Source organism: Triticum aestivum, chromosome 4A (assembly GCF_018294505.1).
Source record: "Triticum aestivum cultivar Chinese Spring chromosome 4A, IWGSC CS RefSeq v2.1, whole genome shotgun sequence".
Taxonomy (NCBI): Eukaryota; Viridiplantae; Streptophyta; class Magnoliopsida; order Poales; family Poaceae; genus Triticum; species Triticum aestivum.
In genome coordinates this window covers 872,788-898,366 of record NC_057803.1, presented here as the reverse complement: position 1 = coordinate 898,366, position 25,579 = coordinate 872,788, and the positions used below count along the sequence as shown (strand labels likewise).

At 45.8% G+C, this 25,579-nt stretch overlaps 1 protein-coding gene and 1 long non-coding RNA gene across 2 annotated transcripts; both read right to left on the bottom strand.

The window, feature by feature from the left end:
* Positions 1-4,269: 4,269 nt before the first annotated feature.
* LOC123084667 (receptor-like protein kinase ANXUR1) lies at positions 4,270-10,524 on the bottom strand. Its single transcript, XM_044506147.1, has one exon. It carries the CDS (start codon positions 7,327-7,329, stop codon positions 4,651-4,653), a length of 2,679 nt encoding a protein of 892 aa, XP_044362082.1. The 5' UTR covers positions 7,330-10,524; the 3' UTR covers positions 4,270-4,650.
* Positions 10,525-18,188: 7,664 nt separating this feature from the next.
* LOC123081504 (uncharacterized) lies at positions 18,189-18,713 on the bottom strand. The gene is made up of 2 exons (XR_006438727.1): positions 18,579-18,713; positions 18,189-18,479 (listed from the first exon to the last, which is right to left on the bottom strand). It is a non-coding gene; the product is annotated as an uncharacterized lncRNA (long non-coding RNA).
* Positions 18,714-25,579: the final 6,866 nt, after the last annotated feature.

Below are 25,579 nucleotides of genomic sequence, written 5' to 3'. Positions count from 1 at the left end.
GGGTGTAAATAAGGTGTCCGGTCGAGCCGAACACATGGAAACGGGGTTCTGGATTCCCAAGGGAACCCTAGCGCCTCATTTGGGGTTTCTCGCATCTAGCTATGAGGTGCGGCGACTAGGGTTTCTTAACGAGGCCATTGAAACATTCCAAACATATCTATCTTTTATGAACTCCTTTTGCATGGTTTTGCATTTAAAGTTGGTCAGTGAATAAAAACTTGTCGATAGAGAAATAGAAAATACCATGAGTATAGATACATCAAGTGCGCCACCCGGGGCTTGGATATGGGCCAGGGGAAGGCCCAGGGTGTCCAAGGGTTGCGAATTATGTCCGCCTACGAGTTTGTATTCTCGAGAGCTCCTATTCAGCGTTGTAAGAATCGATTAGCGCTGCTAGCGCTCGCAGGCCACACGTAGAGGGCCGGCCTGACAACATGCTCAAAAATAAAATACGAATTAAAAAACCGGACAATACTTATGAGAGAACATGATTCGAAATCCGCATGGCAACAAGAACGCCCGACGCAGTAACCACTAGACCGGCATAGCCATGTTGTGTATTATCAGGAAAGAAGGCTAGTTTGAAAATGAATTCACAAAAAAACATTCATGTTGAAAATTTCAAAAGTTTCGCAAAAATAAAAAAAATTCACAAATTTGAAAAGGTTCATACAAATTGAGAAAAGATCATGAATGTGGAAAAAGTTCATGAATTCAAAAAAAACACAAATTTGAAAGAAAATCATAAAATTTGTAGTTCAAAAAAATGAAAATGAGTTCATGCATTTGAAAAAAACCATGAATTTGTAAAAATTTCACAAAATTTGAAAGTGAGTTCATGCATTTGACAAAGAAAAACATGACTAAAAAATTTATCAATTTGTAAAGTTTATGGATTTGAAAAAAATCACGAATTTCGAAATTTTGCAAAAAACAAAAAAAATCAGAAATTAAAAAATATAAAAGAAATAAAACGAAAAAGAAAATAAACAAAATAGGAAAAAACGGAACCGAAAACCCAGCAGGAAAAGTAGGAAAAAACACAAACCGATAGTAGATGGGCCGGCCTGCTACTAACTACTCCCTCCGTCCCATAATATAAGAACGTTTTTGACACTACACTAGTGTCAAGAATGTTCTTATATTATGGAATAGAGGGAGTAGCATATATGCCCTTACCCGGTGCTTAAGGCGCCCGAATAGGGATTGGGTTTGTTCTCGGGTGTCTGCCTTGACTAGGCGCCCTATGAAGAAGTGCTTCCTACTTTCATGAAAAAAATTCATATACGGAGTAGCTGACAAGGTTATTGTAACCCACTTTCATGAAATCATATACGAGAGAGAGAGAGAGAGAGAGAGAGAGAGAGAGAGAGAGAGAGAGAGAGAGAGAGAGAGAGAGAGAGAGAGAGAGAGAGAGAGAGAGATTGACCAATCCATATTTGTTCTTCTTGATTGAGAAGCACGAATAATATTGGCGTGCTTCACGAGCGCCATGAAGATGCTTTTTTTTGTGTGCATCTTACAAGTGTTTTTTTACGAACAAAACTTGTGATGCTTTTTTGCTTCTGATGTTCTGATACTTCTTTAAGAACATCAGAAGTAAAGAAGTATTACAACAGTGAAAGAAAAGAAAGCACCGCATGCTTTGAGCCTACCTCTCATTGTGGATCGCTTTCAATTTGGCAAGCAAGTAGGAGTAGCTTACGTTGAGGGCTTCAGTCGGTCTTCATCCGGCCGCAGTGGTTATTCTGCAGCTGCTTGCTTGCTTGCTTGCTTGGAAGACCATCTCACTTGTTTCCTTTTGTCAATTGGCAAGACCATTATCTTAATTTCCACTAGTTACTGTAGCAGTACTACATCTGATCAGAAATAAATGGACGAATAGTGAAAGTAGTAACTAGGAGTACTACCAATACCAATAATCCTAGACTGAATTCCATATGTCTTCATCAACTTAATTATCCCGTGCCTAAGAAACTGCTCAGAGGTGTAACATTACTCTTGTACTACAGGGCCACCCAGGCAGCTCAGGCAGTGGTTCATAATCAAAATCATTCATTAGTTGGACGAATTCAAAGTCAAAACACAACAAGCTAATTAATTAACTCAACTCCACACCACATATACGGCCAGCTACCTTCCTTCTTGGTCAAAGTAATACTACTAGCTACTACTGCTCCTACTACAAGGAAGATAGAAACAAGTAGCAAAGAAACTTTCTTCGGTTGGTTTCCCATCTTCACATATATGCATGCATGAGTAACAACAACTCTAGCAGAGTGCCATACTATTGACCTATGATCAAGAATTTGTCCAATTAATCAATTAAATTGCCAATTAATCCCTACTCGTAGGGTCACCGAGTAGCCAATAAACTATTAAATCGTCTGATTGATTGATTAACTTGTCGATTAGCCTATTAATTCTCTACTCATCAACCAACCAAGCAGTTACCAGTTAACAATTTTCTCAACAATGCTATTGGCAGCCTCCATATTCAATATGGACGTTGTCGAAATGATACATATTTTTTATAGTCCTCATATTAGCTGCATGCCTTTATATTGTGGGACTCACTTGTCAATCGAACATCTTTTTCTCCTAATCTCCATGCATGGTGGGGGACACCTGAAGTTTTCGTTGCTATACGCCTACAATTGTCATATGGAGTGCGTTGTAAAAGTCTGTCTTGATACGCCGAATATGAAAGCTGGGAGGCCAGATATGGAGGATGCTACATATATTACGACGACTTTTTGTAGGTATAGTGACTCAGCTGAAGTTGCTCTAACACCAGCCCACAAAATCTTACTAAAAAACAACATCAAGGCTGCGCGCGGTGGGTTAATTATTATTACAAGCAATAATCTCCATTAACTGGACCATAGGAAATTGGACGAGAAAAAAACCATTTTGCATGTCATATTTATTACTCCCTCCACTCAAATATATAGGGCAAAATAAGGGTTTTTATGTTACATTTGACCGCATGTTAGAGCAATAATATATGTCATGCATGTTACACAAAATATATTGTAAAATTGGTATGTGAAAGGAGTTTCTAAGGATATAGTTTTTATATTATAGATCTCATATATTAATAATTTTATCAATGGTCAAAGGTACCCTCAAAAAACGTATTAGGCCCCATATATTTGGATGGAGGAGGTAGATTTGTCTAAAGTCCAACATTTTCAAGTTTGAGCAAGTTTACAAAAAAAAAATCTGCATTCGGAATAGACTGGTGACTTTTTCTTCAAGCGTTTTCTTCCTTCCCCATTAAAGGCTAGGGCAAACTCTCGCCTCTAAACTTCTCCGGTGAGCCCATGGGTTCACCTCCCCGTTGTCTGCTACTCCGACGACTGGTGGTATGTGGGGGGGGGGGGGGGAATCTTAGTGCCTTCGCTCGGGCTAGTAGTCTGGGTTAGGATTTTTAGTTGTCTTTCTAGCTTCGATCCTCCTGGAGTTCGTCAATCTAGACATAGTTGATGGAGCTCCGGCATAGATTCATGATGTCTCCTTGGGGCGGAAAGGTACGATTTCTTGTCGTGTATGCGAGATGGCGAGATTTGATGGTGGTTGTTTCGGATCTATTCAAGGATTCAACAACGATGAGTGCGACTTTAGGGCGTTGGTCTTTAGGGGCATCCGCAACAAGACTTCTTGGTTGTCATCGGTAAGGTCAAGCCAAGTCCAGTAGGGGAGCGGCTACTGCGGCGCGTCGGCGGCTTGTTCTGCTGGCAGTAGTGGTCATAATGCTCATTATGTTTGAGGTGCTTTTCTTTCCAAGAAGGGTGGATTTTATTGCCTTAAAATAGAGCACTAAGGATATACAAACAGAATAAGCACACACGGTGCTGCATAGCTAAGATACACACAATCAACAACAACACACATACACATAAAAATCACACCGACGACTGACAAAATCAAACAAGATCAAAGTATGCCCTTGTGGAGTAAAAAGAACTTCAAAGTGATCAAAACAATAAGAAAAAAATCTATAGCAGGAACCATATGCGCACTGACCATCTCATCACAAGTACTCCATCCATAAAGAAATATATATTAGAGCGTTTAGACTACTACCTACAATGAGAAGGGTTCTTCAACAGCAATGCCTTGAAAAAGGAACTTCAAAAGGAACGATGCTGCAGCGCCGCTAGCCAGAACCAACCACACTAATGGGTAGATAACGAGTTTTCCCGCGTGAAGAACAAGTCCGAGCAAATTCGAACAATGCCTTGAACGTTATCGCCTGCTAGCTGGTCGCTTAACTGGTTCATCCCATTTCCATTTGATTACATCATGAATCTATGCCACACCACAGTTGAAGAAGACCCGAGTTGGTATTACAAGTTTTCCTTTACACTAATTGGGGAACGTATACATACATACATACATACATACATACATACATACATACATATACATACAGTATATAGAGCAGCTGGTACGTACGACACAGTCTCCGATGCACCCACCCCGGCCGATCGACGGGCCTTCCGTCTGCATGCATGCATGCATGTCTGTCTTGTGTGCTGGTGGTACGTAGGGAGGAGTACATCACGTTCGACCTGATCTCATCTCATCTCATCTGTTACACGAGAAGGAGACGCTATGGATCCAGGTGAGGTGAAGAGAGGATCATCATCGTCCGGTTGGTTTAGCGATCTGGGAGAAGATGACGGAGTTGGCAATGTCCTCCTCGTCCATGTCCTCGCTGATGAGCGAGAGCGCCGCGGCGTTGGCCGCCAGGCTCTCCTCCATGGACGGCTGGGCGATGGTGAAGCTGCTGCTGTAGTCGTCGACCTCGGGCGGCTTGCCGCCGTTGTCGAAGGTGTCCTGCATCTGCAGCGCGAACTCGAGGTTCCACAGCACGTCGCCCATGGACGGCCGGTCCACGCCCTGGTCCGCCAGGCACTTCTCCGCCGTCTCGGCGAACTTCTTGAGGCAGTCGGGCGCGATCTTCCCCTCCAGCACCGGGTCCACGATCTCCTCCAGGGTGCCCTTCCGCTGGCAGCTCAGCGCGTGGTCCGCCAGGCTCACCTGCTCCCGCGGCAGGCTCGGGTTCAGCGCCGGCCGCCCGCACAGCACCTCGAACAGCACCACGCCGAACGAGTAGACGTCCGACTTCTCCGTCAGCTTCTGCCGCCGGAAGTACTCCGGGTCCAGGTACCCGAAGCTGCCCTTCACCATGGTGCTCACGTGCGTCTGGTTCTGCACCGTCGGCCCCGTCTTGGAGAGGCCGAAGTCGGACACCTTGGCCACCCACTTGTCGTCCACCAGGATGTTGGTGGTCTTGACGTCCCGGTGGATGATGGTGTACTTGGCGCCCGTGTGGAGGTAGTGCAGCCCCCGGGCGGCGCCGATGACGATCTCCAGCCGCTGCCTCCACGGCAGCGGCGGCTTGCCGCTCTTGTTGTACAGGTGCTCCCGCAGCGTGCCGTGCGCCATGTAGTCGTACACCAGGATCATCTCGCCGTTGTCCTCGCAGCAGCCGATGAGGGACACCAGGTGCTTGTGCCGCAGCTTGGACAGCATCTCGATCTCCGTCTGGAACTCCAGTACCCCCTGCTCCGACGACGGGTTGCTCCGCTTGACGGCCACCTTGGTGTCCCCGTCCACCACCCCGCGGTACACCTTGCCGAACCCGCCCACGCCGATCACCAGCGACTCGTCGAACCCCTTGGTCGCCGACTTTATCTCCTGGAGCGAGAAGTGCCGGCACATGGCCGTGATGTTGGGGTTGAGCGTCGCCGCGCTCCTGCCGCCCGACGACTTGCTCACGCTCGTCGACCCGCCGTACACCGGCAGCCACCCGGAGGAGGAGTGTGACGGGCTGCTGCTCAGCTCCCTCCTCCTCTTGCTCTGGTACGCCACGAAGCACACGGCCGCCACCAGCCCGAACGCCGCCGCGCCGCCCGCCGCCCCGCCGATGAGCGCCCCGACGTTGCTCGGCTTCTCCCTGAACTGCCCCTCCACGGCCCCCAGCTCGGCCTCCGCCAGCATCTTGGAGATGTCCGGGTTTGGGCCGGCCAGGTTGCCGGAGGCGTCGCTCACCTTAAACACCTCCAGGCCGTTGAGGAAAGCGTTGACGAACTGTGTTCTGGTGGCGGTGTCCGGGCGCAGCGTGAGCCAGAGGATGGTGTCGTTGCCCGCCGGGGCGGCGGGCATGAACACCGCGTAGTCCTTGAAGACCGGCACGCCCTTGCCGGGCGCGCCGGGATTAGCAGGGTTCTTCTCCTTGGCCCAGGCGATGATGTCGGCGCTGCCGGTGGTGGTGGCGGTCTTGTTGTTGAGGAGGATGGCGAAGACGACCTGGTTGATCTTGTCTTCCATGAGCGAGCAGAAGTGGAGGCGGAGGAGGTAGGTGAAGTTGCCGTCCACCTCGAACACCCAGGTGAGGTTGTTGTTCTTGTTCATCTTGGGGTCGCGCCCCATGTGGCGGAACGAGTCGTAGATGCTGACGGGCGCGGCGTACTCGTCGGCGGGGGCCGGGTACTTGATCGGGACCGTGTCGTTGGCCTCGAAGGTGACGCCCGTGGCGGCGCCGTAGACGTAGGGCGTGTCGGAGAACCACTCGCGGGACAGGCCGGAGTCGTTGGCGGGCGGGATGTAGGAGCCGCCGACGCTGAGCCGGTACATGGTCTGCAGGTTGGCGGCGCTGGCGTCGAGGGACTGGTCGTTGAGGCCGACCAGTGTGGCCGGGTCGCCGAAGAAGCTGGGCATGGAGATGACCTCGATGCCGTTGACGAAGGCGTAGGAGGCGTTGTTCATGGCGGTGGGCGTGAATTTGAGGGAGAGCGAGCCGACGGTGGAGGGAGGGAGGGAGAACTCCCGGATGATGTAGGCCTGGGTGAGGGCCTTGGCGGTGATGTAGACGCTGAAGTTGCGCAGCAGCGTGACGCCGGTGGAGGTGGTGACGGAGAAGAAGAAGTGGTCGGCGGGGATGCCGTGGTAGGCCGCCGGGTAGAAGTGGAGGCGCACCCAGTGGCGGTCGGCGTCGGCCACGGGGAAGGTGTAGGCGGTCTCCTTGGGGAAGACCCGCGCCGTCATGTAGGGCACGGGGGAGGGGAGCGACGGGTCCGCCACGTCGGCGGTGCCCATGATGGAGGACTTGCCGCCGTCGGGGAGCCACTTGCTGTCCTTGTCGGTGGTCCACTTCCTGCCGTCCTCGTCCTGCCCGTCCTTGTCCGACCCGCAGTGAACCAGAATGGAGTCCGTTGGCTTGTATATGTCTGCGCCGACCACCGCCGTCAAGAGGAGGACGGCAGCGAGAAGGACGCATCGGCCTCGGCCTCGGCCTCGGCCTCGGGCGGCCGCCATGATGGGGCAATCACGGCGATGGAGGTTTTTGGAGGTGGCAAGTTATAAATTGAATGGATGGATGTTGAGGAGGGAGAAGAACAGAGGAGGGCCTCCCTCTCCTCCTGCTCCTGCTCCCGCTCCGGCCTGGAGTTCCTTCCAGGGAAGGGAAAAGAGAAAGAGAAAGAGAAAGAGAAAGAGAAAGCTAGGGGAAGGCCGGAGCTTCACCAAGGACGGGCGTTGAGGACGGAGGGAGGGACATGCATGCAGCAGGCAGGCAGGCAGGCAGGCAGGCAGGCAGGAGCGTTCGTTTTGGCGCCAACGCCTGCATGCCATGTGTTTGGTGGTTTCACTTTATTTGGCCATGCATCCTCTCTGGCTCACCGCATGCTTAGGAGAGGAGAGGATCCATCCCTCTTTTAATTTAGACCATCCCATGCAACACAAGAGAGGACCCTTTTCAATGGGAAGTCACTTGAAGCAACTCCATCAGCTTTCCTATCCTTGAATAAACTATTGTTTAAAGACAAAAAATAAATTAACAAATATTATTTTTACTAGGTGTGAGACTTTTCCCAAATACTCAAATACACTGCTACCCTAATATAAGAATAACACTCTTGTAAACACCCAAATTATAAATGCAAGTATGCCACTCCAATTCAAAATCATGGTCTTGATTTTAGTTTCTCTGCCCAACCAATTATTTCAGTTCCATGTCATATCAGAAGAGGGCAAACAAATTGCAATTCAATGCCGCGATACATGTTGTCCTCCTACCTAATCCATTATCTTATGCATTCAACTTACTCGCACCTGCCTATTTTCCTTTGTTCCAAATTCAAAATGGCATCTCACTATAAATCTTGCAAAGGACCTACTAAGCGAGGACCCTTTTCAATGGAAAGTCACTTGAAGCAACTCCAACAGCTTTAGAGCTGGTAACTCAATATCGCCCCATAAGCTTATGTAATGTTCTTTATAAAATCATTTCTAAGATGCTTGCCCTGAGACTGAAAAATATACTCCCTGACATTTATTTCTCCGACACAAAGTGCATTCGTTCCTGGGAGAATGATTACGGACAACATCTTAATAGCATATGAGTGTGTTCACGAAATAAAGAACAAAAGAAATGGCCGAACAGGTCTTTGTGCAGTCAAATTGGATATGCATAAGGCTTACGATAGGGTGGAGTGATCCTTTCTGCATGATATGATGGTCAAGATGGGTTTTCATGAGCACTCGATCCAAATGATGATGGCATGTGTGAGCTCTGTTAAATATAAAAGTTAGATTTAACTATCAAGAAACGGATGAGTTCATTCCTTCTAGGGGCATCAGGCAGGGTGACCCCCTATCTCCCTACTTATTCCTTCTTTGTGCGGAAGGTCTCTCTAGTTTACTGCAGTTTGAAGAAGCTGATGGCATAGAGGGAATCAGAGTGTGCAGAAATGCACCATCAGGATCACACCTTTTTTGTTGATGATTCTCTGATTCTTATGAAAGCAGATGTTCTTAATGCAGCTTCCTTACAGCATGTTCTAGAGGCCTGCTGTGAAAGCTCGGGACAGTTGGTGAGTTTGGCCAAATCAAGTATATTCTTCAGTCCCAATACATCAGCCGATTCTAGGACTGAAATCTGCCAAGAACTACATATTGATACAGAAGCTCTCTCAGACAAGTACCTTGGCCTGCCAACCATGGTCGGAGCAGATAGGAGCGACTGCTTCAGGCACTTCTATGAACGAATCAAGGAGAGATTACAGGGATGGATGGAGAAGCAACAATCTTCTGAGGTAAAGAAATTCTCCTAAAATCGGTGGCTCAAGCTATCCCAGTATTTGCAATGTCTGTCTTCAGCTTACCTAAAGGTATTTGCAAGGAAATAACTGATCTAATGGCTCAATTTTGGCGGGGTGATGATAAGGAACACAAGAGAATGCATTGGTACACCTGGTAGAAGCTCTGCTTTCCAAAAAGCGAAGGTGGTATGGGATTCCGAGATTTGTACTCCTTTAATCTGGCCATGCTATCTAAGCAATGTTGGAGGCTTATTAACAACCCGGAATGCTTATGTGCAAGAGTTTTGAAAGTAAAGTATTTCCCCAATGTAGAGTTACTACAAGCAACTTTGAAGAACGGATCATCCTTTACATGGCAAAGCATCATGAAGGGCCTTGATACTTTCAAATTAGGATATATTTGGAGGATCGGGACAGGAGAACATGTGAATATATGGAATCATCCCTGGATCCCAGCGAGCCCGAATAGAAGAGTAATCTCAAACCGTGGTCAAACCATCCTTTCCCTCGTAAGTGAACTTATTGACCCGATAACAGATACTTGGGACGAGGATTTGATTCGATCTATCTTTAACCCGTGGATGTGAGACGAATTCTGCAAATACCACTGAATCTGGGGGCCTTCGATGACTTCATTGCTTGGAATCCGGACAGCAAAGGTTACTTCTCAGTCAAAACGGCGTACAAAATTCAGTGGGCTCACTCTGTCCAGGCTCGTGCAAATGTAATGGCACATCCGAGCGGTTCAGATACACCAGAAGTATGGAGTTTGCTTTGGAAAGTAAATGTGCCACGTAAAGTTCACATTTTTTGCTAGCGCATCATGCATGGCATAATACCTTTAAAGTCGATACTTACTAATCGACATATAGCCACAGTGGGAGCTTGCCCAATCTGTCATCAAGATGCGGAGGATGTGAGACATCTACTATTCGATTGCTGCCATGCAAGAGAATTATGGAAAACCTGGGAGTTTCAAAAATTATTGAGGAAGCCAAAAGGATTGATAGATCAGGTTCTTTAATTATGGAACATTTAATCCTAGCACCGGACGTACCCTTGGCGATCAAACCAAATCTGAACATTAAGCAGGTGGTGTTGGTAGGGTCCTGGTATCTCTGGTGGATCAGGAGGCAGTTTACTCATAATGGTGGTCCACCACCTCCTACGAGATGGCACATGGCAGTCCGAGCAATAACAAACAATTATCAGGAGGCTAATGATAAAGCAAGAACTACCAGGGAGCAGAGATGGTGCAAGCCAGAACCCAGGTGCGTAAAGGTGAATGTGGACGCTGAGTTTTTTATTGATGAAGGGGTGGCGGCTACAGCAGCTGTAATCAAAGATGATAAAGGAAATTTCCTAGCTGAACAATGTAAGTATATCACCCATATAGCAGATGTGGTAACGGCTGAGGCAACGGCCATGCGAGACGGCCTCGTATTTGCAAATCAGTTAGGTTTTCCTCGCGTGGAAGCTGAGTCAGACTCCCTTACTGAGATTCAGTTCTGTGATGGACAGTCAATATGGTGGGATGCAGCGGTAGCGTTATTCGCAGAATGTGTAGATGTGGCAGCGTCGATTGGAAAGGTCATCTTCAGACATTGTTTCCGTTCTAGTAATCAAGCGGCGCATGTGCTTGCTAAATTTTGCAGAATGTGTAGATGAGCTGTCTGGTCTCTCATATCACAGACGGTGTACTTCCTTTCGTTGATTAATAAAGCAAGCCATAATGGCCTTCCCTCAAAAAAAAACTCCAACAGCTTTCCTATCCTTGAATAAACTATTGTTTGAAGAAAAAAATAGCACTCCAACAGCTCCCATAAACCCAACTTATTCTTACGGAATCCCGTATAATTGCCCCCAACACCTCTCACTTTTACGGCAAGATACTTCTTTCCATATAATTTGGCAGGCTGAAAACCGCTTGAACTCCTCTCACTTTTACGACAAGATACTCCTCTCACGAACAGCCACCGCGAGGTCGTGCTGCCGAGAGGCCTCCCACCACCTTGGCTCTCCTGCCCTGCCTCATCGCTTCGGCCGCTGTCGCCACGTCTCCCAGCATCGTGTCTCAGACTTGTGGGTCCCATGCCGTTTAATGGGATATAAGAAAAAAATTATTTTAGGGAAAGAAATTTGACGGAACTTCTCCTAAATCATACAGGCATCCTGTCGAACTACTTTTACGGGAAGTTTTTGACAGGAGCTATTGGAGTAGCTCTTAGTAGATAGAGCTTGCCGTTTTTGGTCCCTTCCTCGTGTGCTTCATAGTTTAAAATACCGGCACGACTATAAATTAACAAATGTTATTTTTACTAGGTGTGAGACCTTTCCCAAATATTCAAATACACTGCTACCCTAATTAATGTAAGAATAACCCTCTTGTAAACACCTAAATTATAAATGCAAGTATGCCACTCCAATTCAAAATCATGGTCTTGATTTTAGTTTCTCTGCCCAACCAATTATTTCGGTTCCATGTCATAGCAGAAGAGGGCAAACAAATTGCAATTCAATACGTCGTCGATAGATGTTGTCGTCCTACCTAATCCATGATCTTGTGCGTTCAACTTACTCATGCCTATTTTCCTATGTTCCAAATCAAAATGGTATCTCACTATAAATCTTGCAGAGGACCTATTAAGGCCGCTCAAGACTCTTTAGCGACTACAGCATGATCTTTTATTATATATGCGCTCTCTTTTTAATCGTGAACCATGCAGCAGCCGCAAGACACCATCATCTTTTGATAACCTCCTAAACCAGTGGCAATTCCTCTTTTTTCACGGTTTCATAGCAACGCGCTGGCATTGTGCTAGTAGGAATAAATACTCGGGTCTATAGATGATAAGAATATATATATGCAACACCATATCAATTTTAGGATCTTACTAATGCATGGTACAATTAGCAGCAACCCAAATCTCATTCTTCAACCTCTAATAATCTAGATCTAGCACACGCACATCTACACGGGACAAGATCTAGATAACAGGGTGAAACATATACTCATACGGGATCCTGTTTGCGTCCCTAGTTAACTCCTTTGGGTGCCGTGGAGAATCAATCAGTAGTAACAGCAGCAGCTCTCGGACTCAACTCACTGGAAATTGGGGAGTGTTGTTTACCTGGTCGGTCGCCGTAGAGATGCGCCGCCGTCTAGTCTTTGCTTGGAATGGTGGCCGGTGGGCGCGGCCTTGACGGTACGGCCAGCCGCCATCGGCGCAACCGCACATGGTGGCGGCGGAAAAGGAACTGGCCGGGGCTGATTTGGGGGAATGGAAGGGATTCAGAGATTCCTTCGTGCCCCTGATTTTTGCACACTTTTTGATTTTTCCTTTTTTGTGAAATCAGCAATCAACCGTCTTTTTGGCTCGATAGCATAACCGGACACAGACCTTAACCAACCGCCAAGGTCAGCGGTTCCGATATTTTTCCAGTCCAACCGCCCGGCTAGTCCCACGCTTGGAAATTCACAATTTCACTCTCATCGAACCGCACGCGCCAACAGATTCGTTTTTTCTCCAAAAGAAAGGCCCGGCGAACCCGAAAAGTAGGATCTAGGCGATCAAGGAGGCGAAGAGGGATCCATTGCACGCTGCCGGTTCCCTCTCTCTCCGTCGGCCGCTCCGGCGGCGGGAGGGAGGGGGAACCTTGGGTCTGTTTGCTAGGTGGGTGTGTGGTAGGGTTAGAGTTGAGGGAGACGCTGCTGAGGCCGTTGCGGTGGTGTCGCGTCGGAATAAGTTTCTCCGGGCTCCGTTCGCGGTCAGGCGAGGCTTTTGCCTTCGCCTAGGAGCCAGCGGTGTTGGGGATCCCCGGATCTCGTTGAGGTCGCGGGCTATGGTGGTTGGAGGTTCATCGGCACTGGCCATTTGGATCCTCAGATGGGCGATGGAGGCAGGGAGACGAAGACCTTTCTTCCTCCTTGTTGGTATGATTTGCTGCTGTTGTTCTTCTCCTTCCTCTGCGCTGATGCTGGTGGGAGATCCTGCTTTGTCCGGGTGGATGGCCCGGCCGCGGTGCTGGACCGGTCGAATGACTCGAGTTCTCTTCCTTCCGGAAGGGACACTTTTTACGGTACTCAAAGCCAAAGATGGCGACGACTGTTGCAGGTGTGTTGGATTGATGTCCATACTCTCTCAGCGCTGGTGTCAAGAAAAGAGGAAGCGGCGTGGCGCCAATTGTACCGCGATCGAAGATGATGACCTGTTTGCGACTGGTTGCAGATCCTTCTGCTACAGGGGTCTTATCTCAAGATTTAGGGATGATGACACAGGGCTCTGGAGATCTTCTTGTGTTATGGTTGTCTTAGGGTACTCTAGGTGTTCATGGTTCTTTGTGTTTAAGCTTCAGTGTGCTTATAAGGGTCAACTAATTTGTACCGATTCGTGATTTGAATGAAAATTTCTCAAAAAAAAAGACTCTCATCGAACCCGTTTCATGGCCTATTAGAACTCAGACCTCCTTTGGTTTGGAGGATTTTTGTAGGAATTTCATAGAATAGAACTTTTGCAAGAAAAAAATCCTTTAGAGTCCTTTGATTTGTAGGAACGGAATCCTATTCCTGCAGAGGAATTCTTCCTATCCTCCACATTTCATAGGAAAATAAACATTAGCCTAGACTCAATGAAAAAAAATCCTATGAAGTGAATCAAAGGACATCTTCTTTCCTATTCCTACTTATAGGATTTGAGATGCATGTCATCTCATTTTCTATGACTTTTCTATTCCTATGATTTCCCTACGCTATGAACCAAAGGAGGCCTCACCGATTCCGATGTTTTAGAGTGCACGCACAGGAAATTCGTCACACTTGCAGTTTTGATCGATTTGGATATGTTTTCTGAAACCCCATTTTTTGTTGTCGTATGAAGAACCCTAGGTGTGCTTTGAGCATCTCCAATATCTTCCCTATTCTTCAAAAAAAAATCACGTATAAGGGATGTTAGACACAAAAACCCAACAATTTTACGATCTCACCCAAAACACACTCTATCTTCCCCCAAAGCACAGTTGACGTTGGCAGGAGACAACCGCCTGAGACTTCAAGCCCAGTCGCAGCACTGCCATCACGGTCTCGCTTCCCACAATCGTTGTTGCCCCTCTATGCCACCGGTGCGTCGCACAGGGCTGCTGACCGAGCCAGCCAAACTGTCGCCAGCCACCACCGCTTTCCTTTGTTACCTGTTCTGACCGTGCCTGAGTGGTAGCGCTCGCGCACTCACCGCCACACCACATGCTCGCCTGCCCACCGCCGCCTGCATCAAAGACAATTGCACCGCCGATCTCCCGCTACATTGTACCGGGTCCATGCCCCATCACACTGTCGGTCACCCGCCATCGATGTGTTCCATGCAAGGGAGAGAGGGAGGCAGATAGAGTAGTCAGTGACAGGTGGGGCTTATATGTCAGGAAAAAGTATGGGAAGAGTTTTGGGTGATCTGCTACAACAACGCACTTGTGACATCCAATAAATTTATTGGGAGAGCCACAATAAGCACTTATAGAGGAAGGTTTTTTGGAAGCTGCTCGAGATGCTCTTATGAGAAGGTCGCCAAAACTCATTGTTTTGGTCCTTTCGTGGGTTATTGCTCACCATGTTGAGGTCTCGAGAAGATTTCCATGTTTGGACGAGGTCATCAAAACTCACAATTTTGGCTGACCCAGGCCCATTTCATGGCCTATTGCTATGACCGCTTTTTTGTCCTTCGGAATTTCCACTTTTTGGGGAACCACTGGGTCAGCTTACGAGGAGGTTGACAAAACTCGATATGTGGCTGATTCGGGAGCCTCTTGTGTGGTCTATTTGTCACTATTTTGGGGTCTCAGTAACATTTTTACGTTTAAGGAACCCCGGGTGCACTTACCAGAAGGTCGACAAAACTCGTTATTTTGACTGCTTCGGGCTCGTTTCTTGGGCTGTTGCTCACTATCTTGGGGGCCGGGCCAATTTTCATGCTTTGGGAACCCAAGGGTGCGCTTATGGGGAGGTCCACAAAACTCGCAGTTTTGGTTGTTTGCTTGTTTCAGGCCTTTTTGTGGGCTATTGATCACATTTTAGGGGTCCCAAGGCGATTTATACATCTGAGTAATCTCAGAGTGCACTTATGAGGAGGTTGCCAAAACTCGCAATTTTGTCCGATCCGAACCCGTTTCGTGGGCTATTGCTCATTGTCTTGCAGTTCAGTGCAATTTCATATTTGGGGATACCCAGGTTGCGCTTATGAGGATGTCGTCAAAACTCGTTGTTTTGGCTGATTCGGGTCCATTATCGTGGGATATTGCTCCCTGTTTTGTGGTCCTGAGGCGATTTGCATGTCTGAGGAACCCATGGTGCACTTACAAGGAGGTCACCTCAAAGTTCATTGACACTTAATTACAGTTTTGGTGTTGACAGAAGTCAAAGCTATGCTTTTAGATAGGAAGTTTGTTACTTAGAAGATATATACGTGCTTCAACAAAATGAAGTTGCAAATCGATTAGCAAATAATAGTCGTGCGGATTGTGTCACATGCATGTTTGTGGCTCAACCAAGAACCCAGTGTATTGAGGCTCTGCCGCCTCTCGATTGTAACCCCGTAACATTGAATAAAATTCCCTCTTATTCACAAAAAGGGAATCATTAGAAAAATCTCCAAATGATTTTACTCATACCAACAAAACTATGAAGGCAGAAAATAAGGATCAAAATCCTCCATAATTCATGTCAATTGCTTTAAATTGAATCCGGTTTTGGTCCAAAACTATTTGATCTGCCTCAGAGTTGGCCATTCGGGTCGTGACTCACAGGCCGACCCATTAGCACAGCGTGCCACGACACGAGATGGGTCATGCCAGGCACCTAGCACGCCGCCATTGGTCGTGCTTGGGCCACTAGGCTGAGCACGACACAACCCGTTTATCTTTTTTATTTTATTTTTTGATTTATAACTATAGGTTAAATTGATCTAAAAACAGCTTAGCAGGCCAAATAACACATGGGCCTACGTGCCTGATGTGAATGACGGTGCGATGCCTCTGTATATGTATGTGTGTGTCTATATATATATACATATATATATATATACATATATATATATATATACATATATATATATATATGTAAATTATGTGGGGCATCTAAGTGTCTGGGCACCTAGGTCCCAGTATAGCAAGTCATATTTAACATAGTGACCTTCCAAATTTTGTTTGCATGCACTACAACCATCAATGGTCGATAATTGCTTTCAAAAAATTAATATACTACTGGTTTCCTTATATGATTTCTTTCCAAACAAAAAGGATACGTATATACACTGTTATTTTTTAAGGTATCGGATATGAAAAAATATGTAATGTCATCCCAAAGGTTTGTACGTATATTAAGGATATTCTTATTCATTTTTCTAAAATTTAGCTTTTCAAGTTATCTAGTATTTTTTTAACTTAAGGCCAGGTCACACTTTTAACTGCTAATATTTTTATACAAATTAAGGTGGCCAAATAATATAAACTATGATCCTAATTATTTTTTATTTGTAGGAATATATGATACACACGCATGATTTTTTCCTACGTACATATACCCATGCAAGAAAATATATTGCTTACTCTGGGTATATACATACACAAAAATCTAATGGATACGTATTAAATATTCTGGGTATATATATATATATATATATAAAATGTTTTACATACTAAATATTCTAGGTATATATCTACTAAAAAAATCTAATAAGTGTGTACGAAATAAACGAATCCGTACATATCTAATCTAATGTGTACGTATTAAATATTCTGAGTATGTTTATATACTAAATATTCTAGATATATACCTACTAAAAAAATATAATGAGTGTGTACCAAATAAACGAATCCGTACATACCTAATCTAGTTGGTATGTACTATATAACCTGGGTATATACATAGGAAAATAGTTGGTATGTACTATATAACCTGGGTATATACATAGGAAAACAATCTAATGCATGCGTATTAAATATTCTGGTCATGATACACACACATGATTTTCCCTACGTACATATAACCATGCAAGAAAATATATTGCATAATTTGGATATATACATACACAAAAATCTAATTGAAAGGTTCTAAACATTCTAGGTGTATTCATACAAAAAAAATATAATGTGTTACATACTAAATATTCTAAGTGTATACATACACAAAAAATATAATGCGTTACATACTAAATATTCTAGGTATATAGATACTAAAAAAATCTAACGACTGTGTACCAAATAAACAAATCCGTACACACCTAATCTAATTGGTACGTAATAAATATTCTGGATATATACATAGATAAAAATCTAATATGTACATACCAAATATTCTGGGTATATATGAATAAAAATCTATCGGGTACGTACTAAATAAATGAATTCATATATGTATGAAATAAATATCCGTATACCTAATGTTTAGTATTTTTTCCTTCTAAAGATATGTTACCATGCATGGCGTGCTTAATGACATCCATTAAATAATAAACGTCATAATTGTTTCTAAATCTATTTACTTCAGAATTGGCAGTTACTAATGGATTGACCGATTACCTTATATATCTATCACAATAGCACGCATCTAAATACAATCAAATGATGGAAAGGCAAGGAGCCTGAGCACCTAGGTGTCCCAAACTGTCATCACATATATATATATATATATATATATATATATATATATATATATATATATATATATATAATATTAAGCTCCCTGGGAATAAGCTCTTTGGTTTTTGGTTTTTTCTATATCACGTAGGTGCAGCTTTGGGATTCCATACATACGCCGCCGGCCCCAGCAGCTCCCTGCTCTGCCTCTTGCATCTCCGCCTTCCCGTCCTCGTCGTGCTCCTAGCCGCCCCTCTATCAACCATACCAAAATCTGTAGGTGTACTTTGACTTTGAATTATAAATTATACAATTATAGATTATGACTTCTATTTTTTTTCTCTCTGCCTTGTGTCTTATGCGTCAGCAAAGGATTTGCACATCTCCTACAAGTTTACTTAGATGAAGATATTCCATGCAATAAAAATAGGCAATATTGACTAATTATTCAAATTTCCACCTCTATTCCTTATTTTATTGAAAATATTTTTATTGAACTTTCATTAGGATAGACGGGCGCAGAAATGCGCGCCTTCATGTTCTACTATATATTATTTGCAATCTTGCTTGCATTCATCGAGTGTAGCATGACAGACTTGGTGAGATCGCAGCAGTAGCACAACTTGTGATAATAGCAGGGGTCAACCGTTTTTTTGTGGACGCACAACCCGTATGGTAAGCTGATCTTCTCCTTCTCCTTCTCCTTACCACCACCATTATCCACGTTCATCATCATTCCTTCACCTATGCATACATGCATGCAAAACACGCGAGACACATTAGATTATTGGAAGGCATACTACGATCGAGAAATGAGCGTAGCAATTAAGCAAGGCAGCTTACAGTGTGTGGTAGTAGCCCAGGCAAGGCATACGACAAGAAGGAGAACAAGAGACAAGAGGACAGGCGGACGCATGGTTTATCAACAGCAAGGAAGGAAGGGGATTTACAACTGCAAAAACTACAAGATGATTCCTCCATCCACCCATAATCCTTGCTGTATACTATATAGACATAGAACAATAAGGAGGGAGAGAGCATTCCCTTGCAAAAAGATCAAGCATTCATTGATAGTATAATATAGTAATCACCACCAGATTGGATATGCATAATCATTAATATCCTTCTATACTTAGTTACTCCCTCCGATCCGCGAATAAATGTTCATCTAACTTTGTAGGGAAGAGTAGCATCATGTATGGCACTAAATTAGTATCACTAGATTCGTTTTGAAATGTAATTTCATAATGTACCAATTTGATGTCTTATAGTATGTTACTACTCTTTTTCATAAAGTTAGTCAAAAGTTTAAAACTTTAACTTAGGATAAAAGATAGAAGTATATACTTATTCGCGGACACAGGGAGTATTCTCGTGCTAATTTATCTCTCTTCTTTTGGAAAAAAATCCAAAATACATTGGCAAAACGGATCCGGCTTGCCTGCTCCCTTGCCATGCTCCCATCCGTGCTCCCACTCCATCCTACGGCTGTCTTTTTCTTCTTTTTCTTTCTAATCTAATCATCCCCCCCTTGATTTTAAGGGGTGGGACCGGGCCTTATTTTGTTCCAATCAAATCATGTCACGTATGCGGGAGCATGGATGAGAGCACGCTGGGGGAGCAGGCAAGTCTCGTCCTGACGAAACATGAATGCGGGCTGTCAAGTTATAATTAATTACTTTCCCACGAAAAGTTATTATTAATTACCATGCAAAAAAAGTTATTATTAATTAGGTGGATTATCACCTTCTACTTCTTACACGTCTTTCCAAATTGTATGTACTACTATTTTTCAAGTTATCTCTACTCCTAAATATCTACTCCTAAAGGGGGAGTTGCTAGTCTTGCTTCACTCCCATCAACTCGTAGGCAAACACTATATTACGCCCATGAGCGTCTTCAGAAGATCTTTCGCTCAAGTGCAGCCAATTTGGACCGGCCCATTTGATGCGTGCATTAATTCAATCAAATCGCCACTTTCCCAAAATAACATCATGCATTAACTCATTCAAATTAAATCTTCAGAAAATCTCAACTAAATCCAAAATTTCTTTGTCTTCCACTACTCATACCTAAATCAAATCAAATCTTAATAAAACATCAATTATAATTAACTCAATCAAATCTGCACTTTACTAAATAATATCATGCATTAACTCATTCAAATCAAATCTTCAGAAAATCTCAACTAAATCTCGAATTCTCTTGCCTTCCACTACTCAGAGCTAAATCAGATCAAATCTTACCAAAACATCAAATATAATCAAAGTTGGCCGGCCCACTAGACTTGACGACGCTTCCTCCATATGTCTAGCACCAAACCGTGTTGTACCTTCTGCCATTCTCCAGCGAAAGTCGCATCCCTGCAAAGCCAACAGGCGAGCCGCCTCCTGACCATTGGTCCTCCGTTATCGCCTTGCACCCCCCAGTGTAACGCCGATCGCCTTGCTTGCACACGTCAGCATCGATCTCGCTTATCCCGTGGCAGATCTTACCCCATCGTTGCCGGCGCCATGGTCGTGTTCCCGAGCACGATGAGGCCGAAAAGTCCCAGTATGGCCTCCTCGGCCACCACCTTTCCTCTCGCACGCGACCGCCACACCATCTCGCTAGTACGTCGCCCACCACCCTCCCTCGCCGCCGGCTGTAGGCTACATCCCTACTCACCACACCACGCCGTCTCAACTCGCTGACTCACCTAGGCCTGGTAACCTCCAACGCCCGTATCCTCTCGCCATGGTCAGTGCCATCGATCGCCTCCCTCGCCTTCTGCCTCACCTCATCAATCTCGTTTCCCGACCACATCCATCTTCTAAAAGAAGCCAACGGTGTAGGTCTTTGGCTTCCTCGCGCCTGCCCGTGTCCGGCCGGCCACAGCGTGCCTCATTGGTTGTCGTACAACCAAGTAGCCAACATTGATGCCTTCCCCTCAAAAAAAAGTAGCCAACATTGATAGCCTTGAATGGCTTTCTCTGCTTGAAGATATCATTTCCGGCGTGGAGGCCAACAATGATGGGGCACAATCGCCGCTTTTCTCTGTACCGCCTTGCCAATAATCTAAGTAAGAACTCCTTTCACTTGTTGTATGTAGCCTGGGATGTACTTTCTGTTGGAAATATGAGCAAATTACTACGAGATTTAATCCGAATAAACAGAAGATAAATCATGACCACAGCAGCAGAGATTAAACTAATCATACGAACTAGCATAGCAGATGAACATATCACATCTAGGGCACATATTAGAAGCATGAATTCTATCACGATCTCGAACAGGAAGGATAGAATCACATACGGTGCAGCGGGTGCAGCACCGCCGGCGTTGACGTTGTCGCCCATGTCGTCGAGGACGAGGTTGCCGAGGTCGGGGAAGAAGTCGTCGCTGCCAGCAGTCGCGCGAATGTGCTCCCCAAAAACATGATCGCCCCTCTCCCGTACAGGATCACGAGAGGCGGGGTTCCGGAGGCCTGCTGTCCCTTCTCGCGGTGCACGCCGGAAGGAGGGATGGAGAAGACTTGCTTGGCGGCGCAATGATCTGGAACGATGGTGAGAAACCATACGAAGTGGCGGCGGCTAGGGTAGACGTCTGCCTGACTATATAGTGCGGGCCGAGTAGGTCGTGGGAATAAACCCCACGTCCGAGTCGTCACGATCCAAAAGAATCGAAAACGGTTCAGCAGTAATTAACGCGTCCATTAATTATTAATTAATGACTCATTAATTTTCCCATGCAGCAAAAATATAGACAACGTGCATAGCTCTGTCCTCGGCTCGGCTCAATCCCGCAATCCGCGCGTGTAGGTCTCCTCTTCTCATGCTCATACAAGTGGTAGAAGAGCTCATCTTATAAAGAGGTGCAACTCTCTCTCAACTTCCGGGGTGGGACTAAACTTTAGCCTCACTCACTCCACTCACATGTGTGCATGAATGGGCCAAGAGAATTTCAGAATTTTAGTTGGGCTTTGGGCCAAAGGCCTACTAGAAAAATTCCAACAATCCCCCACAAAGTCTCATTGGCACATCTCATCATTTAGTTCCAAAACATTGTTTTATATATCGGTGCTTAGTGGAGACTGTGAAGTTGAACTTCCACTTAGAAATTTATGCTACACTAGATCACAACTTGAATAGTGGACTATGCCTTGAACTACAAGTTTTCTGTGAAACTAGTTTCACACAAATTCTTGACCGATACTAGGCTGCCGCAAGGCTTCCCCGCGGGTGGAGCGTATACGTCCTACTCCAGGGCCTATCATGAATTTATTAGAGAACACCCAATTCTCACAGACTGCGACGTTAACAGTCAAATTCATATAGGTGTGTTCCTCAGAAGATGTTCTGCAGGACAACATCTCTGCTTACCCGAATAAGCCACTTGGAACACATTAAGATAAGTATCAACCTGCCATGCAGATCAGGAGAGTATTGCATCTTCATAGAGTGGGATAATTAATATAGGGATACTCTCCTCCCAGCTGACCAACAGCTTGTCTCCCACTTCTACTTCACGGGATCTTCGATCACATAGAGTGGTTTACCACTATGGACAACTCATGCGGTGGGTCTCAAACCCATCTCCATCGATGCATTATCTATCACATTACGTGATAGACCCTTTGTGAAGGGATCTGCCAAGTTTTTCGACGTTTGGATATAATCCAACGTAATAACTCCGGAGTTCCTCAAATTTCTGACAGATTTTAGTCTCCTCTTCACATGCCTTGAGGACTTCATATTGTCCTTAGAACTGTTTATCTTGACGATCACAGTTTGATTATCACAGTTCATCAGGATAGGGGGTATCGGTTTTTCAACCATAGGTAAGTCCATCAAGAGTTCACGAAGCCACTCTGCTTCAACAGTGGCAGTGTCTAATGCTGTGAGTTCTGCTTCCATAGTTGACCTCGTTAAGATGGTCTGCTTGCAAGACTTCCAGGAAACAGCGCCACTACCAAGTGTAAAAACATAACCACTTGTGGCCTTAATATCATCAGCATCAGATATCCAGTTTGAGTCACTATAACCCTCTAGTACCCTTGGATACCCGGTGTAGTGAATCCCATAGCTCGCGGTGCCTTTCAAATAGCACATAACTCTCTCAAGCGCATGCCAATGATCATCTCCCGGTTTTGACACAAACCGACTCAGTTTGCTCACAGCAAAAGAGATGTCAGGCCTCGTGGCACTCGCCAAATACATAAGCGAGTCAATAATCTGAGAATACCTCAGTTCATCTCTAGCAATCCATTGATTCTTTCGAAGCAACTGTGACGCCCCCGATTTGACCGTACACTAATCATGCACGCAAATGTGTACGATCAAGATCAAGGACTCACAGGAAGATATCACAACACAACTCTACAAATAAAATAAGTCATACAAGCATCATATTACAAGCCAGGGGCCTCGAGGGCTCGAATACAAGAGCTCGATCATAGACGAGTCAGCGGAAGCAACAATATCTGAGTACATACATAAGTTAAACAAGTTTGCCTTAAGAAGGCTGGCACAAACTGGGATACAGATCGAAAGAGACGCAGGCCTCCTGCCTGGGATCCTCCTAACTACTCCTAGTCGTCGTCAGCGGGCATCACGTAGTAGTAGGCACCTCCGGTGTAGTAGGAGTCGTCGTCGAAGGTGGCGTCTGGCTCTTGGGCTCCAACATCTGGTTGCGACAACCAGGTAGAAGGGATAGGGGGAAAAGAGGGAGAAAGCAACCGTGAGTACTCATCCAAAGTACTCGCAAGATGGAGCTACACTACATATGTATGCATTGGTATCAACTGGAATAAGGCTATTATATGTGGACTGGACTGCAGAATGCCGGAATAAGAGGGGGATAGCTAGTCCTTTCGAAGACTACGCTTCTGGCAGCCTCCGTTTTGCAGCATGTAGAAGAGAGTAGACTGAAGACCTCCAAGTAGCATCGCATAGCATAACCCTAACCGATGATCCTCCCCTCGTCGCCCTGTGAGAGAGCGACCACCGGTTGTATCTGGCACTTGGAAGGGTGTGTTTTATTAAGTATCCGGTTCTAGTTGTCATAAGGTCAAGGTACAACTCCAAATCGTCCTGTTACCGAAGATCACGGCTATTCGAATAGATTAACTTCCCTGCAGGGGTGCACCACATACCCCAACACGATCGATCCCATTTGGCCGGACACACTTTCCTGGGTCATGCCCGGCCTCGGAAGATCAACACGTCGCAGCCCCACCTAGACCAACAGAGAGGTCAGCACGCCGGTCTAAACCTAAGCGCCCAGGGGTCTGGGCCCATCGCCCTTAGCACACCTGCACGTTGCGAACGCGGTCGGAAGTAGAACTAGCCCCCTTAATACAAGAGCAGGCTTACGTTCCAATCCGGCGCGCGCCGCTCAGTCGCTGACGTCACGAAGGCTTCGGCTGATACCACGACGCCGGGATACCCATAACTACTCCCGCGTAGATGGTTAGTGCGTATAAGTCAGATGGCCAGACTCAGATCAAATACCCAGATCTCGTTTAGTGTATTAAGTATCCGCGAACGCTGACCAGGGCCAGGCCCACCTCTCTCCTAGGTGGTCTGAACCTGCCCTGTCGCTCCGCCTCAAAGATCCACTCGCGGGTGCTCCTACGAGCCGACCCGTCTTTAATCACCACATGTATCAAGTATAAAGTACATAGTATAAACCCGCGATCACTTCCCGAGTGATCACGGCCCGATAGTATAGCACAGCAGACGAACAAGAATGTAGGGCCACAGATGGAAATACTAGCATCCTATACTAAGCAAGTAGGATTGCAGGTCAAGGTATCAACAGTAGTAGCAAGGACAGGCTATGCATCAGGATAGGAATAACGAAAACAGTAACATGTTACACTACTCTAATGCAAGCAGTATAGAGGAGAGTAGGCGATATCTGGTGATCAAGGGGGGGGGGGCTTGCCTGGTTGCTCAGACAAGGAGGGGTCGTCAGTGACGTAGTCGACCACAGGGACATCAGCATCGTCACGGGGTCTACCGGAGAGAAGAGGGGGAAAAACAGTAAATACATAGTAAGCAAGTGCATAACAGGACAACAAGCAGAGCTAGACGTGTTCTAACGCGGTACCGTGGAAGGGGGGAAACATCCGGGAAAGATTTCCCGATGTTTGCATCTTTCGGACAGATGAAACGGAGGGGGAAAGCTGCAGGTTCTCTATGCTAGGGATGTGTGGAGGACGAACGGACCGCGTATCCGGATTCATCTCGTCGTTCTGAGCAACTTTCATGTATAAAACTTTTTCATTCGAGCTACGGATTAACTTCTATGATTTTTCAAAGTTTTAAAATCTATTCTGAAATTATTATTAAATCTAAAATGGGGTTATTGCATCAGCAGGACGTCATCATGACGTCAGTAGTCAACAGAGTTAACTAAAGTCAACCCTGACATGTGGGGCCGTCCTGTCATAGTCTAACATCTAATTAACAGTTTTAATTAACTAATCAAGTTAATTAGGTGCTAGACAGAGTTAATAAAGTTAATTAATTACCTACTTATTTAATTAATTAACTAATTACTTAATTAATTAATTTTATTTTTTTAAAATACATTTTCTTCTAAACGTTTTGGGGGCGGGCCCCACTGTCATAGGCCCAGGGGGCAACCGGGCGAAGTGGGCGAGGGTTAACGGGCGGGCGCCCGAGGAGGCCGGACCTGGGCACGCATGGCACCAGGGGGCTCGGGCTCCGCGGCCGGGCGCGGCCTCCAGCGTGGCCACCGGCCACCGCAGAATGGAGGGGGCGCGGCCAGCGGCAGGAGCCCAGACGCCGTGGAGCGACGAGGGCGGCGTCAGGGCATGTCCAGGCGGAGGCAGGGTT

What these genes read in the sequence shown, in the direction of transcription:
- LOC123084667 (XM_044506147.1), bottom strand. Translation starts at nt 7,329, where the DNA reads ATGGCGGCCGCCCGAGGCCGAGGCCGAGGCCGAGGCCGATGCGTCCTT.